The sequence below is a fragment of the Octopus sinensis genome, linkage group LG22 (genome assembly GCF_006345805.1).
Source record: "Octopus sinensis linkage group LG22, ASM634580v1, whole genome shotgun sequence".
In the NCBI taxonomy this organism is placed as follows: Eukaryota; Metazoa; Mollusca; class Cephalopoda; order Octopoda; family Octopodidae; genus Octopus; species Octopus sinensis.
In genome coordinates, this window is record NC_043018.1 from 7,071,369 (window position 1) to 7,086,764 (window position 15,396).

The 15,396-nt window shown below is 37.5% G+C and overlaps 1 protein-coding gene across 1 annotated transcript in view; it reads right to left on the reverse strand.

The window, feature by feature from the left end:
- LOC118767475 (HEAT repeat-containing protein 4-like) overlaps nucleotides 1-15,396 on the reverse strand; it is a 472,731-nt gene that overhangs the window by 344,646 nt on the left and 112,689 nt on the right. The window contains exon 5 of the mRNA XM_036512098.1: nucleotides 12,744-13,084. Within this exon, the coding sequence (XP_036367991.1) occupies nucleotides 12,744-13,084 (341 nt within the window). The remainder of the gene's footprint in view (nucleotides 1-12,743; nucleotides 13,085-15,396) is intronic.

Sequence of the window (15,396 nt, forward strand, 5' to 3'; positions counted from 1 at the left end):
TATCTAAATTTTTATAAGTTTTTCCTAAACATCCATGATTGTTCTCAGCCTTTTAATTAACATTTATTTCATACATTCAGAGTAAAATAAAGCCTTCTTTTCATACTCAGGTGATTGAAAAATTATTGGGCAGGTGTATCATAAAAGATGTAGAGACATGCCAGAGAAATATTTTCTGTATATCACATGTGCAAGGCTGAGTGGTTACAGTGTCAGGCTCATGATCATGAGGTAGTGAGTTCAGTCCCACACTAGGCTGTGTTGTGTTCTTCAGCAAGACACTTTATTTCACGTTACTCCAGTTCATTCAGCTGTAGAAATGAGTTGCACCATCACTGGTGCAAAGTTTTATTGGCCTTTGCCTTTCCCTTGCATAACATCGGTGGCAAGGAGAGGGGCGGCTGGTATGCATGGGCAACTGCTGGTCTCCATAAACTACCTTGCCTGGACTTGTGCTACAGAGAGTAACTTTCTCGGTACAATCCCTTGGTCATTCATGACAGAAGGGGTCTTTACTCTTTACCCTATGCACATATAATGGTGTGGAGAGGGAAGGCTGGTATGCACGGGCAACTGCTGGTCTTCCATAAACAACCTTGCCCAGACTTGTCCCTTAGAGATTAACTCTAGGTGCAATACCATGGTCATACATGACCAAAGGGTGTCTTTAAATATCACGTATGATACACAGGACAGCAAAGTTTTATGACTGAAGTTTTGCCTGTCCAAAATAGTTTCATAGGTCTGTCCTAAATGTCTATGCTTGTTTTCAGATTTTTAGTTCGACCTTATTTAGGTAGCACCTGCCTCATATGTTCTGAGTAATATAAAGCTTTTCTTAGTCACAAATTACCCCGGTGGCTTGAAAACAATCAGGAATATGTATCGTATATCATACATGAACACCAGTGAAATATATTCTGTGTATCACATTGATAATTTGCTGGACAGGCAAAAGGGTTAACTCAATATTCACTATATTGAATTCTCGTTAGTACAGCATATGCTTCATGTTATCTTCCTCCGTATTATATAAGAAAAGCCTTGATTATGTCTTGAGATAAATTGATGCAAAATTATATGGTAGCACCCTCTTCAAGGTCAATGTATGCAGCATTAAGCATGAATATATATATAGAACCTGTGCCACAAAACTACAAATATATGAATTGTTCAATAATGCCATAATACAAAACTATGTGAGAGCCACCACAGACTTATTACAACATTAATAGAAAAGCAGAGGTCAGAGCAATAAAATTTAGAATTGATTAAAGACTAGAGACACTAACAAAATGTGAAGTATGTATCACAATTAAGGACCATAAACATATTTCGTTTCTAACCTTGTTGAAAGTTGATAAACCCACCTAAATCTGAAATCTGATTAGTTAGCAAGAAAATTCTAAGATTAATAACACCAAGAAAGTTACTGACCTCACCTAATGGAATAATAGTATTCTAGTCATAACTACTGGTTCAATAGAATTAAGAAGAACAAAGCCAATTTTAGCCAATTTGGTATTATAAATTTTTATGTGATCTGTAAAGTATTATTACGAAAGGCATGAGAATTTATTAAAATTAACAACGTCAAAGACAGTGATCATATACATGTTGCCAAGGGAAGGTTCTGGTTTTTGAAAAGTGTTCTGACAAGGTCAAGAGATCTAACAAGGTGTCATTTAATAACATTACTATACGTAATGTTATTTGTTTGTGTGTCTCTAATAACTTATATAAACAATTCACTGTTAGAGACTTTGTCCTATACAGAGATGACGGGTTAAGTAATTCGAAAACAAAATAGTTATATACTAGACATGCTAAGGAAGGATATTATTTAAAAATTCATTTATTTCATTGTAAAGATCAACTTAACCATTGTTATTTTCCAAATGCCGCCTTAGATTTAAACACTAGCTCATACCAACCTGTTAGAAGGCCAAATGAAAACTTACAAAGAATATGAATTCATTGCACTGACCAACAATATTCAAAAACCTAATCAGCTACACAATTTGAAAGACCTTATATCAGTCCTCGGATATAAATATTTGTAAGGCATTTAAAAGCAAATGGACCCAAAGGTAAATCTGATTATAGTTTAAATCTGGGACCCACAAAATGATATGTTGTATATTATGGTTTAAACCTCCCTACTCTCCAAATGTCAAGCAAAACATAGCAAAAACCTTAAGTTTAATAGATAAGCACTTCCCCACTAACCATAGATATAGGGAATTGTTTAATACACCTAACTTTTAAAGTGAGTTTCAATTGTCTCATTAATAGGATGGACATTGTAGCCTATAAACATAGCACATCCACTGAGGATGATAAAAGAAACAACAGTGCATGCTTCTGAAACTTCATGTTAGTCATGTGATGTATATATCCTGACCATTTGAGTTAACATTTGAAGACAAAAACTTTGATGCTGTTGGATTGTGATGTTTGAAGGACTGTAAATTGAGTAGCATAATTCTCTCACTTGTAGTTCATAAATGACCATAACTTTTACAGGTGGAATCTTTCCTGTTCCTTGGTATCAATATAACAAGTCCATGCCATGTTCCACATGTTTAGAACTAATGTGGAAATGACTACACCTTAATGCACCAGAATTTGGCTTTTCGTTTTAGTTTCTGATTCTGAAGACGTGATGGAGTAGTTTTTTTAAAAGGGACATGCCCGTAAAGATGATTTATATCAATCCGAAACCTTGGAAAGAACAATGAATAGTAGATCACAAACTCAGGAATAAGCCAGTTAAGTTACTATGAAAATGATGAAGATCATCACAAGAACTAATTGAGTATATAAAGAAGATGGAAAAATCCACGAAGGCTAACTAATTTGGATGATTATCTCTAAGTGTGTAAATGTAGTTCACGCAAATATTGGTGTTTCCAGTCATCAGAAACACCAGCGCAACAAATAAGAAATGTAAAAGGGAGACAGACTACTCTGAAACAAGGAAGAGCCAATGTCGAGAAAGCAAGGAATTACATCTGGATGAAGAGAGAAGATGAGTGATGCAGCAAAATTGAGATGTTGTGCAGGAGTTTTGGTTCCCCCCATCGATAGATTTGTCCATCCTGGGTGAAGAGGACAAAACATCTACAGAGCTGTTTCATTGCTCAATGAGATTTCGACTTCTGCATTCAGAGTAGAGATGTACCCTTAGCAAACAAGTATTACCCTAAAATATATTTGTATTATATTAGGAGTTATCCAAAAGTAACCAATAGGCGCAGGAGTGACTGTGTGGTAAGTAGCTTGCTTACCAACTACATGGTTCCGGGTTCAGTCCCACTGCATTGCACCTTGGGTAAGTGTCTTCTACTATAGCCTCTGGCCGACCAAAGCCTTGTGAGTGGAATTGCTAGATGGAAACTGAAAGAAGCCCTTCGTATATGTGTGTATGTATATATATATATATATGTGTGTGTGTGTGTGTGTATGTTTGTGTGTCAGTGATTGTCCCCCACCAACATCGCTTGACAACCGATGCTGGTGTGTTTAAGTCCCCGTAACTTAGCAGTTCGGCAAAAGACACCGATAGAATAAGTACTAGGCTTACAAAGAATAAGCCCTGGGGTCGATTTATTCAACTAAAGGCGGTGCTCCAGCATGGCTGCAGTCAAATGACTGAAACAAGTAAAAGAGAAAAAGAGTAATACTGTTCTCTGTTGGACAAGCCTGTTGTAGTTCAGGTTTCTGCTGCTAGAAGCCACTTGATGCAATGCTCAGGCATCAGTCTACCAAGCAGCGTTGTAGGCTCATGTGGTACTGCCACATGGTTCATCCTTGTTTTATAATGCTTTACTTTTATTCATTGATTTCTGCGATGACTCAAATGAAGGAACTGCATACTTCCATGAAATTCTGTTTTCTGCTGGAGAAAATGTCAGCTAAAACAGTTGTCATGCTTCAAACAGCTTACAAGGACCCTACCATGAGCAAAACACAAGTTTATGAGTGGTTTTTGTGCTTTCAGAATGGTCACTTGTTGCTTGAAGACCAACTTCATTCAAGGTGACCATCAATCTCTCGAACAAATGAAAACATCAGGATAATTCATGAACTGATCGTGGAGGACCGTCACCAAACAATTGACAAACTTGTTGATACGATTCGTGTTTCCTGGAGCTCCAGCCAATGAATTTTGAGTGAGGAATTGTGAATGAAAAGACTTGCAGCAAAATTTCTGCCATGTTGGCTCACAGAGATCAAAAGTAGTCATGACCGAATGCATGTTGTGAACTGAAAGAACAGCTGGAAATTGATCCAAACCTTTTTCAAAAGTCATCACTGGTGGTAAAAGCTGGTGCTACAGAATTTGCAAATGTTGAAGAAGTAAAGAGAAAAAAATGACAGAAGCATTAAAAGACATCTCTTTACAAGAGTTCCAGCACTGCTTCGAACATTGGAAAATACATCTGAACCAATGCACTGCTTCAAATGGAGAATTCTTTGATGGGGATAAAAGTGTAAACATCTAAAACTAAGTGAATAAAATAATATTGCAAAATTCTGGTTTCTTTTGGGTACCCCCTCATATAACATCATCAGCAGCAGCATCATTTAACGTCCGCTTTCCATGCTAGCATGGGTTGGACAGTTCAACTGGGGTCTGGGAAGCCAGAAAGCTGCACCGGGCCCAGTCTGATCTGGCAATGTTTCTACGGCTGGATGCCCTTCCTAACACCAACCACTCCGTGAGTGCTGTTTACATGTAAGAACAGCAGTTCTTAGAGGGTTATGAATAATGGGTTTGGTATCAGTAGCTGTTGACTGGAGGGGCATCCCTACAGTCAAATGGCATCTTTTATAGCCCAACTTGGTGTATCTTTCCCTACATCATACATAAAAAGAATGTTACTTCCAAGACAGTTACCACTGTGAGGGTCTTACCACATTTGAGTGTACCCAAACATGTTAAATATAAATGTACACAGCTTATTTTAAGCCTCACTGCTTACTGTGTCATTAATAATTATCAGCTTAGCAAAGCTTTGGACACACCAGCAAATTTATTTGTTTTTTACGTATAAGAACAACAGTGCCAGTAACTGATGAAATCTAACGATGCAGAAACACATGTCCTACATTTCAATGACATCATTCATAACCCAGCTCATTACAGACAGACAGACTGATAGATAGGTAGAAAGATAGACAGACAGAGAGAAAGATAGACAGACAGGCTGATAGATAGATGAGTATATGACAGTGAAAAGCTGCAACAACGTGGAGGCACAATGGCCCAGTGGTTAGGGCAGCGGACTCACGGTCAGAGGATCGCAGTTTCAATTCCCAGACCAGGCATTGTGTTTATAGAGCGAAAACACTTAAAGCTCCTCGAGGCTCCGGCAGGGGGGTGGTGGCAACCCCTGTTGTACTCTTTTGCTCCAACTTTCTCTCAATCTTTCTTCCTGTTTCTTGTCCCTGACTTCCTACGCAACCGCTGAGCCTGGATGCACATTCATCCATCCATCGATGTTCTTGGTGTCGGGCGTTGACCTGCTTTATCTTCTGTGGGTCTTACGAATAGCAAAGGACCATGTTTCGGACTTCTCCCACTCTGGGACGAAGACCGCTTCACTCAAAAAACAAACAAACAAACAAGCTGCAATAACAGTGTAATGTGTGTCTGCCACTCTCATGGCTATTTTTCAGTTGATTCCTAGCTCTGAAGCATTGTGTGCTTTTTAATAGAATATACCTGTAACGAGATTTTTCCCTGGAGGAAAACTGCAGCTTCAGGCTTTTCTGCAACACACATACATTAAGTATGTTTTATTGATAAAGTTTTTACTATAAAGCTGCTTTTGTTGCATAATTCGAATACATATCTGCAAGAGCTTGAACTGAACATCTGATGATGTGGGCGTCTTCTACACCTAAATAATGAGGAACTGAGTCAAGCTGTTATTAAATACATATAACGCCAACCAAATGTGTTGAATGCTATTTTCTTTAATTTGTTAAATTACTCATGTATGTATGTATGTATGTATATATATATATATATATATTATATTCATGCTCACTAACAGGCACATAAACATGTATGTATATTACTATATAAATATATATATGTTCATATATATATATATACACACTCATAAATACACAGATACATACATACATACATACATACATATATATATATTCATGCTCACTAACAGGCACATAAACATGTATGTATATTACTATATAAATATATATATGTTCATATATATATACAGATACATACATACATACATATATATATATATATTCATGCTCACTAACAGGCACATAAACATGTATGTATATTACTATATAAATATATATATGTGCATATATATATACACTCATAAATACACAGATACATACATATATATATATATACATACACATAAGCATATATGTATGTGTGTGTGGGGGTGGGGGTGTAAGCATACATACACACCTACATATATAAGCATACACATAAGCATATATGATGTGTGTATCTAACTTTACAGATATGTGTAGTTAGTCCAACGACATTCAGCAGATGTTTGTGGCTACATGTATTTTTCTCCACCAAAATGTCTAAAGACTATATTTGCCTGTTTTCCTTTTCTTTTTGCCACATATTTCAGCAAATAAATTTATATGATTTCTGTTTGACAACATTTGGAAGGAAGCAACAAATATATTGCCAAGAATATTATACAAATATTATATTCAAAGATGAAGATTTTTACCGAACAGCATTTTTCATAATAACAACAATAATAATAATAATGACAGTCTCAAATTTTTGGCACAAAACCAGCAGGTTTGAAGAGAATGGAGTAGTCAATTGCATCACCCTAGTACATGACTGGTACTTTATTTTATCGAACTCAGAAAGATGAAAGCAAAGTCAACTTTGATGACATTTGGACCCAGAGCATTAAAAGAACAAGAGGGGCACCACAAAACATTGTGTTCAAAATACTAAGGATTCTTCCTGCTTGGCACCTTAAGAATTTGCATGTCTTCCTGCAAAAGGATGCATTGTTGCAAATTTAATATATCTGCAACCCACGAATAGTCAAGAAGGAAGTCGAAAATGTCAATATATACAATGCTCTAAAGTATGTATTAGCCTCATCATCATCATCGTTTAACATCCGTTTTCCATGCTAGCATGGGTTGGACGGTTCAACCAGGATCTGGGAAACCAGGAGGCTGCACCAGGCTCCAGTCTGATCTGGTAGTGTTTCTACAGCTGAATGCCCTTCCTAACACCAACCACTCCGAGAGTGTAGTGAGTGCTTTTTACGTGCCAGGTGAGGCTGGCAACGGCCACGATCGGTCGGTGCTTTTTACGTGCCACCGGCACGGAGGCCAGCCAAGGCGGCGCTGGCCAACGGCCACGTTCGGATGGATCATTTTACATGCCACCAGCACTGGTATCACAACTACAATTTCCATTGATTTTTTTATGGTTATGGAAAATGAAAAGGGTGAAGATAGTGACAATTATTGTTGGGTCCCTGGAGACAGTATCAGAAGGCATCAAAAGGAATATAAAGGAAGTTGGAATAAAGTGCCCAGTAAAACTGTTGCAAAAGGCTTGCCTCCTTGGCATGGCCAAAATAATCAGGAAAATATTAAATAGTTGAAAAGAACAGATAGCATGGTACAGTAGGTTGCAGGCAGCAAGCCTGCTATGCTCACAAGACTCCAGGAGTTCCAATAAAAAAAGAATTATAATAATTGTATCTCTGTAATTATAATGAATGTATCCATAGAGTTATAGGTGCATAAGGAACTATCCCAGAAGATTTGAACAGCTGGATAGAGGAAACAAGCATAAAACCTAGCTTAGTGCAGCTCCAGAAATTATAATTAAGGACAGCTAAGATATTTATGAAGGTTCTTGGTGTCTAAAGTTACTTGTTGTAGCCCAATGCTAGGAATTTTTTCCTGCTGTCTAATCTGCTGTGCATTTATGAAATAATAATGGTAATTTCTTAATTACTCACAAGGGTTTTAAGAGATGCAATGAATATGAGACTTTTACTAGAGGTTACAAAATAAGAAAAAGTTGCATGGAGTAGGAGAAAAAGACGTTTATAAATTATGAAGAGAAGGGAGTAGAGACATTATACAATGTGTGTAAGGGTGCATTTAGAATTTTAGAGGTTTACACATATGTACAAACACATATATGTATCTCTATATATATAAATGGCAAAATGTCTGTGTGTGTGCCCTTTATACAAATCCACAATTTTTCAGTTAGAAGGCTCACACTTTCTATGGTCATTCAAAATCATCCAAGGGTGGTCGTGCACATCTTTACATTTCCCCAGTCACCCAGCAAAGCCATTAAAAAATCAATAGAAGTGACTTTTTTGTGAATTTTGTATCCAAAACCCAATCAAAATGCCCGAAACTTGATACGCCAATTGAATGCCAGCTAGCTGTATGTGATTGGCTGGAGATTTGGACGGTACTCGCGTGTATGTACACACGCACGCAGCTGTATATGCATGCACTAGCACTATGACCTGGCATTGCCAGGTCATAGTGCTAGTATATAAAGTTAATCCAAACATGAAAACACAAAGAGAAAACACAACAACGCGAGGACGTGGAACAAATATAGTATTATTGGATGCTCAGCAAGGAAGGGAAGAAGGAGGGATTTACGTTTCAAGCGGAGCTCTTTGTCAGAAACATAGGAAAAGGAAAGATCCAGAGAAGGGAAGACAGAGGAAAAAAAAATCGCCAATGGTACACACGCGGTCCACGTATTCACAGTACACATATGTGTACACATGTGCAAACCTACATATTTGTAGAGAAATAATTTTTAAAGTAGACAAAAACACTCAAGCACTAAAACAAGATATGATTAGAGACAGTAAAACATGAAAGATTATTAATTAGTATCAGTTGAGCTTGCAACGATGTCATTCATTTATCCACTTCTTGGACTGTGTGTAAATGCAACCAAATGCACCGGGAAGCATATTTTTAAGCATTTGGTATTGAAAGACATTAATTTGAGAATATACTTTTTAAACTTTGGTATGATATCTTAAATTCAATTTTAAAAGCAGTCTTTCTGATGGGACCTGTATTGTCCAATAGTGCTATAGCAATACAATTTTAAGTATCTTTTTTGTCTGTTTGTATTTTTTCATAAGTAAATGTATTCTGGTATCTTTCTTAAATAAATGTAATATATATTTATAGCTATATGTATACACACACATATATATATATATGTGTATATATATATATATATATATATATATATATGTGTGTGTATATATATATGTGTGTGTATATATATATGTGTGTGTATATATATATGTGTGTGTATATATATATGTGTGTATATATATATATGTGTGTGTATATATATATGTGTGTATATATATATATGTGTATATATATATATATGTGTATATATATATATGTGTGTATATATATATATATATGTGTGTATATATATATATGTGTGTGTATATATATATATATATATGTGTGTATATATATATATATATATGTGTGTATATATATATGTGTTATATATATATATATGTGTGTGTATATATATATATATATATATATATATAATATATATATATATATACACCCACACACTAATGTTATATGTAGATAGATAAGAAATGGTTTTGGAGTTGAAAATGCATCTGTGTCTTTAAACGAATTCTAGTTTTTTGGGTTTTTTGGGGGGAAATTTCTAAGATTAACACACCAGTTTCAAAATTTTTTTACAATTTGTTATGCAACATAAAATGCCAGATAAAAATTTAAAAGACAGTAAATACACAAGAAAGTTCTATAGCAACAAAACATGCTCAAAAAAATTCAAACGTTTTATAGGTTTCATAACAAAATTACATGATGAAAATTTAAATATTCAATAAGTTTCACAGCAATAAGAAATGGTGAAACTTCAACTGTTCGACAAATCACTTAGCAATAATGCATAGTAACTATTTTGGGGCCATATTCGTGAGTGATGGGAAACGGGAAGCTGAAGAGGTTGGTAAAAAAGACAAACCTGTTCTTCAATTTGGTTTTTGTGTCTATCATTGTTGGGTCCCTGGAGACAGCATCAGAAGGCATCAAGAGGAATATAAAGGAAGTTGGAATAAAACCACATTAAATGTTCATACAGCACCAGAGCCAGAAATCCGGGATCTGGAATTATCCAGTAATTTTTTTGCTAGTTTATTTTGTTCTTATTCAGTCATGAATGTTGAGTGACAACTAAAAGAGGATGATTGTGAATACAAGTACTTCAAATGGAGATCCTTCAAAAGATCTTTGGGGTGACATTACTTGTCAGGGTGCATGGCTTGGAGATCAGGGTGTCTATCCAAATCAGCCCCTGTTTCTCTGCATTGAAAAGTCATAGCTCACTATGGACATAGGATTAGAATGTCACAAGACAGAATTGTAAGTAGGATTCTTCAAGGTGCTCCAACCAGCAGGAGACCTAGGGTTAAACCAAGAACGAGATAGGTAGACAATAACCATAGTTTCAGTTGGTCACACTTGGAAAGTGTGGATAGCTAAGCTACTTCTGACAGGACCCCATGGAGGGACAATCTGAAGACGCCGCCCTCACAATTATCTCAGGAGCAGTTAGTAGAGAAGATGCATGGATGTATGGCTCACATTCATGAGGTAGTGGGTTCGATTCCTGGACCAGGCTGTATGTTGTGTTCTTGAGCAAGACACTTTATTTCGTGTTAGTCTAGTTCACTCAGCTGTAAAAATGACTTGTGATGCCACTGGTGCCAGGCTGTGTTGAGCTTTGTCTTTCCTTGGATAACATTGATGGTACGGAGAGGGGAGGCTGGTATGCATGGGCGACTGCTGGTCTTTGTAAACAATTTTGCCCAGACTTGTACCTCAGAGGGTAACTTTCTAGGTGCAATCCCATGGTCATTCATGACCAAAGGGGGTCTTTACCCTTTACCCTGTGTATATATAATGGTGTGGAGAGGGGAGGCTGGTATGCATGGACGACTGCTGATCTTCCATAAACAACCTTGCCTGAATTTGTGTCTTGGAGGGGAACTTTCTAGGTGCAATCCCATGGTTGTTCATGTCCAACGAGTGGGGTCTTTACCCTATGCACATATAATGGTGTGAAGAGGGGAGACCGGTATGCCTGGACGACTGCTGATCTTCCATAAACAACCTTGCTTGAATTTGTGTCTTGGAGGGGAACTTTCTAGGTGCAATCCCATGGTTGTTCATGTCCAACGAGTGGGGTCTTTACCCTATGCACATATAATGGTGTGAAGAGGGGAGACCGGTAGCCTGGACGACTGCTGATCTTCCATAAACAACCTTGCTTGAATTTGTGTCTTGGAGGGGAACTTTCTAGGTGCAATCCCATGGTTGTTCATGTCCAACGAGTGGGGTCTTTACCCTATGCACATATAATGGTGTGAAGAGGGGAGACCGTATGCCTGGACGACTGCTGATCTTCCATAAACAACCTTGCTTGAATTGTGTCTTGGAGGGGAACTTTCTAGGTGCAATCCCATGGTTGTTCATGTCCACGAGTGGGGTCTTTACCTATGCACATATAATGGTGTGAAGAGGGGAGACCGGTATGCCTGGACGACTGCTGATCTCCATAAACAACCTTGCTTGAATTTGTGTCTTGGAGGGGAACTTTCTAGGTGCAATCCCATGGTTGTTCATGTCCAACGAGTGGGGTCTTTACCCTATGCACAATATAATGGTGTGAAGAGGGGAGACCGGTATGCCTGGACGACTGCTGATCTTCCATAAACAACCTTGCTTGAATTTGTGTCTTGGAGGGGAACTTTCTAGGTGCAATCCCATGGTTGTTCATGTCCAACGAGGGGGTCTTTACCCTATGCACATATAATGGTGTGAAGAGGGGAGACCAGTATGCCTGGACGACTGCTGATCTTCCATAAACAACCTTGCTTGAATTTGTGTCTTGGAGGGGAACTTTCTAGGTGCAATCCCATGGTTGTTCATGTCCAACGAGTGGGGTCTTTACCCTATGCACATATAATGGTGTGAAGAGGGGAGACCGGTATGCCTGGACGACTGCTGATCTTCCATAAACAACCTTGCCTGAATTTGTGTCTTGGAGGGGAACTTTCTAGGTGCAATCCCATGGTTGTTCATGTCCAACGAGTGGGGTCTTTACCCTATGCACATATAATGGTGTGAAGAGGGGAGACCGGTATGCCTGGACGACTGCTGATCTTCCATAAACAACCTTGCTTGAATTTGTGTCTTGGAGGGGAACTTTCTAGGTGCAATCCCATGGTTGTTCATGTCCAACGAGTGGGGTCTTTACCCTATGCACATATAATGGTGTGAAGAGGGGAGACCGGTATGCCTGGACGACTGCTGATCTTCCATAAACAACCTTGCCTGAATTTGTGTCTTGGAGGGGAACTTTCTAGGTGCAATCCCATGGTTGTTCATGTCCAACGAGTGGGGTCTTTACCCTATGCACATATAATGGTGTGAAGAGGGGAGACCGGTATGCCTGGACGACTGCTGGTCTTCCATAAACAACCTTGCCTGAACTTATGCCTAGGAGGGAAACCTTCTAGGTGCAATCCCATAGTCATTCATGACTGAAGGGGATCTTTACCGTTTACCCTTTTAATTACATACAACGAAGATTTTTAAAAATTAGTAAAAGCATCTTTTTACAAGTTCAGTCTTACCTGTTCATTTCCTTGATGAAGACAAAACAATGAGAGAGCAGCAGATATTTTCACATCTTCATTTGGGTCAGCCAGAATACGCTGTAAAGCCTCAAGTATGTTGTCAGGTAAACACTTAACACAAGTAGCCACATGAGAGCCATGTGGTACCCATTTGACATCTTCACCAATTCCATGGGGGACGGAGACCAGATACCGCATACCAATGCTGGCAGCTTTAAAGATTGCAGAACACCTTACACTTGGATGAAGATCTATCATCTCCAACAGAATTATTTCTTCCATATATGATTTAGTGCTACATTCTCCTTTGATGTACCAATTTTCATCCCAGAATGCCACTGAAAAAATATGCATGTATAAATAATAAACGTAATATATACATATGTATTTGTAATGTATGTCTATATATAGATAGATAGATAGATTTCTTTATTGCCCACAAGGGGCTAAACATAGAGGTGACAAACAAGGACAGACAAAGGGATTAAGTCAATAATATCGACCCAGTGCATAACTGGTACTTAATTTATCGACCCCGAAAGGATGAAAGGCACAGTCGACCTCGGTGGAATTTGAACTCACAGCGTAACGGCAGACGAAATACAGCTACGCATTTCATCCAGCGTGCTAACGTTTCTGCCAGCTTGCCGCCCTATATATAGATAGATGAGAGATACCACCACGCTGAAAATAGCAACCAAAACTTGACTCTAAAACCACATTAAATGTTCATACAGCACAAGAGTCAGAAATCCGGGATCTGGAATTATCCAGTAATTTTTGTTGCTAGTTCATCTTGTCCTTTTGTCTTCTCTCCTGGTGCTGTATGAACATTTAATGTGGTTTTAGAGTCAAGTTTTGGTTGCTATTTCCAGCGTGATGGTATCTCTTAGATACCCTAAATTATAATTTTAAAAATAATTATTACCTTTGAAGGTTTTTATTCCCATGCTGGCCACTTGATAAGATCGATATTTAAATTAACGATCTTATCCTATATAGAGAGATAGGTAAAACTTACTTGGGAATGGATGTGTGGCATTCAATCATATGATAATGTAAATAATATCAGCGCGGAAAACGGATGTAAAACGATGATGATGATATATCTTTCTTTCTCTTTTTCTCTTTTTACTTGTTTCAGTCATTTTGACTGCGGCCATGCTGGAGCACTGCCTTTAATCGAGCAACTCGACCCCGGGACTTATTCTTTGTAAGCCTAGTACTTATTCTATCGTTTTCCTTTGCTGACCCGCTAAGTGACGGGGACATAAACACACCAGCATCGGTTGTCAAGCAATGCTAGAGGGACAAACACAGACACACAAACATACACGCACATACATATTTATATATACATATATACGACGGGCTTCTTTCAGTTTCCGTCTACCAAATCCACTCACAAGGTCTTGGTCGGCCCGAGGCTATAGTAGAAGACGCTTGCCCAAGATGCCATGCAGTGGGACTGAACCCGGAACCATGTGGTTGGTAAAGAAGCTACTTACCACACAACCCCTCCTGCGCCTATATATATATATATATGCATATATACATGTACATACTTACATATATATGTATATACACATGCATATATGGGTGCAGGGCATCAAAAAATGTAAACAACGTGGAAAACAAGAACATGAAATATGAAAACATGGAAAACGAACTTTTTTTTGCAAACAACAAAAGAAACAAATAGAAAAACAAGACAGGCAACATAACGAACAATCCCTTCATCAGTTGTCCACTGTTTTATCTACTCCGCATATATGTATGTATGTGTATTAATAAGTAATATAATAAGAGTAAATAATAGTTTTAATAGTTTTTAAAAAAACCAACAATTATTTACAGGTAGATTTCGGCATGTAAATATAACCATTAATGGTAGGAACTTTTATAAAAAAGTTCAATATATATTCAGATGCAGCACGGATTTTTGTCAGTGAACAGGTCGCGGTCTTATAGCGACGAAAATATTTTGATAAATTAAACTTAAATGTTGAAGTGAATTGAACGGCTTTTGTGTGTTTCTTAAATGGCTTACAAACACCTTCCACGCTGCAATTGTTTTGGTTCCAGCACACGATCTCAGATCAAATCCCTTGCTATGCAAGTACATCTCAATATATATTTTTGTATATAAATAAAAGAGGCAGGCAACAGGTTGCTTAGCTACATACCGAAAAATTAGAAATAGCAGTCAAAGACTGTTTATTTCTATTTTCTACAAATGAAACTCCACAGAGATATGTCGTATGTGGAGTTTCATTTGTAGAAAATAGAAATAAACAGTCTTTGACTGCTATTTCTAATTTTTCGGTATGTGGCTAAGCAACCTATTGCCTGCCTCTTTTATTTATGCATATTAATATATATGTATGTTGTTATTCAGTTTTATTTCAAGATTTCTTGCCAATAGAGGACAAGCTGGTTTCTAATCTAAATCTAAGGCCCCTTCATTGGAATTTCAATATCAACCACAGGGTATTTATGTATGTATATGTGCAGATTTGTATGTTTTGTTTTATGTATATCTTCTCATGCATATACTTGCATATATAGACATGCTTATATATACTTAAATGGTAAACTTTTGGAAGGTTTTACAGATTTTTACACTTCCAGTGATAGCTTAGATCTGCAA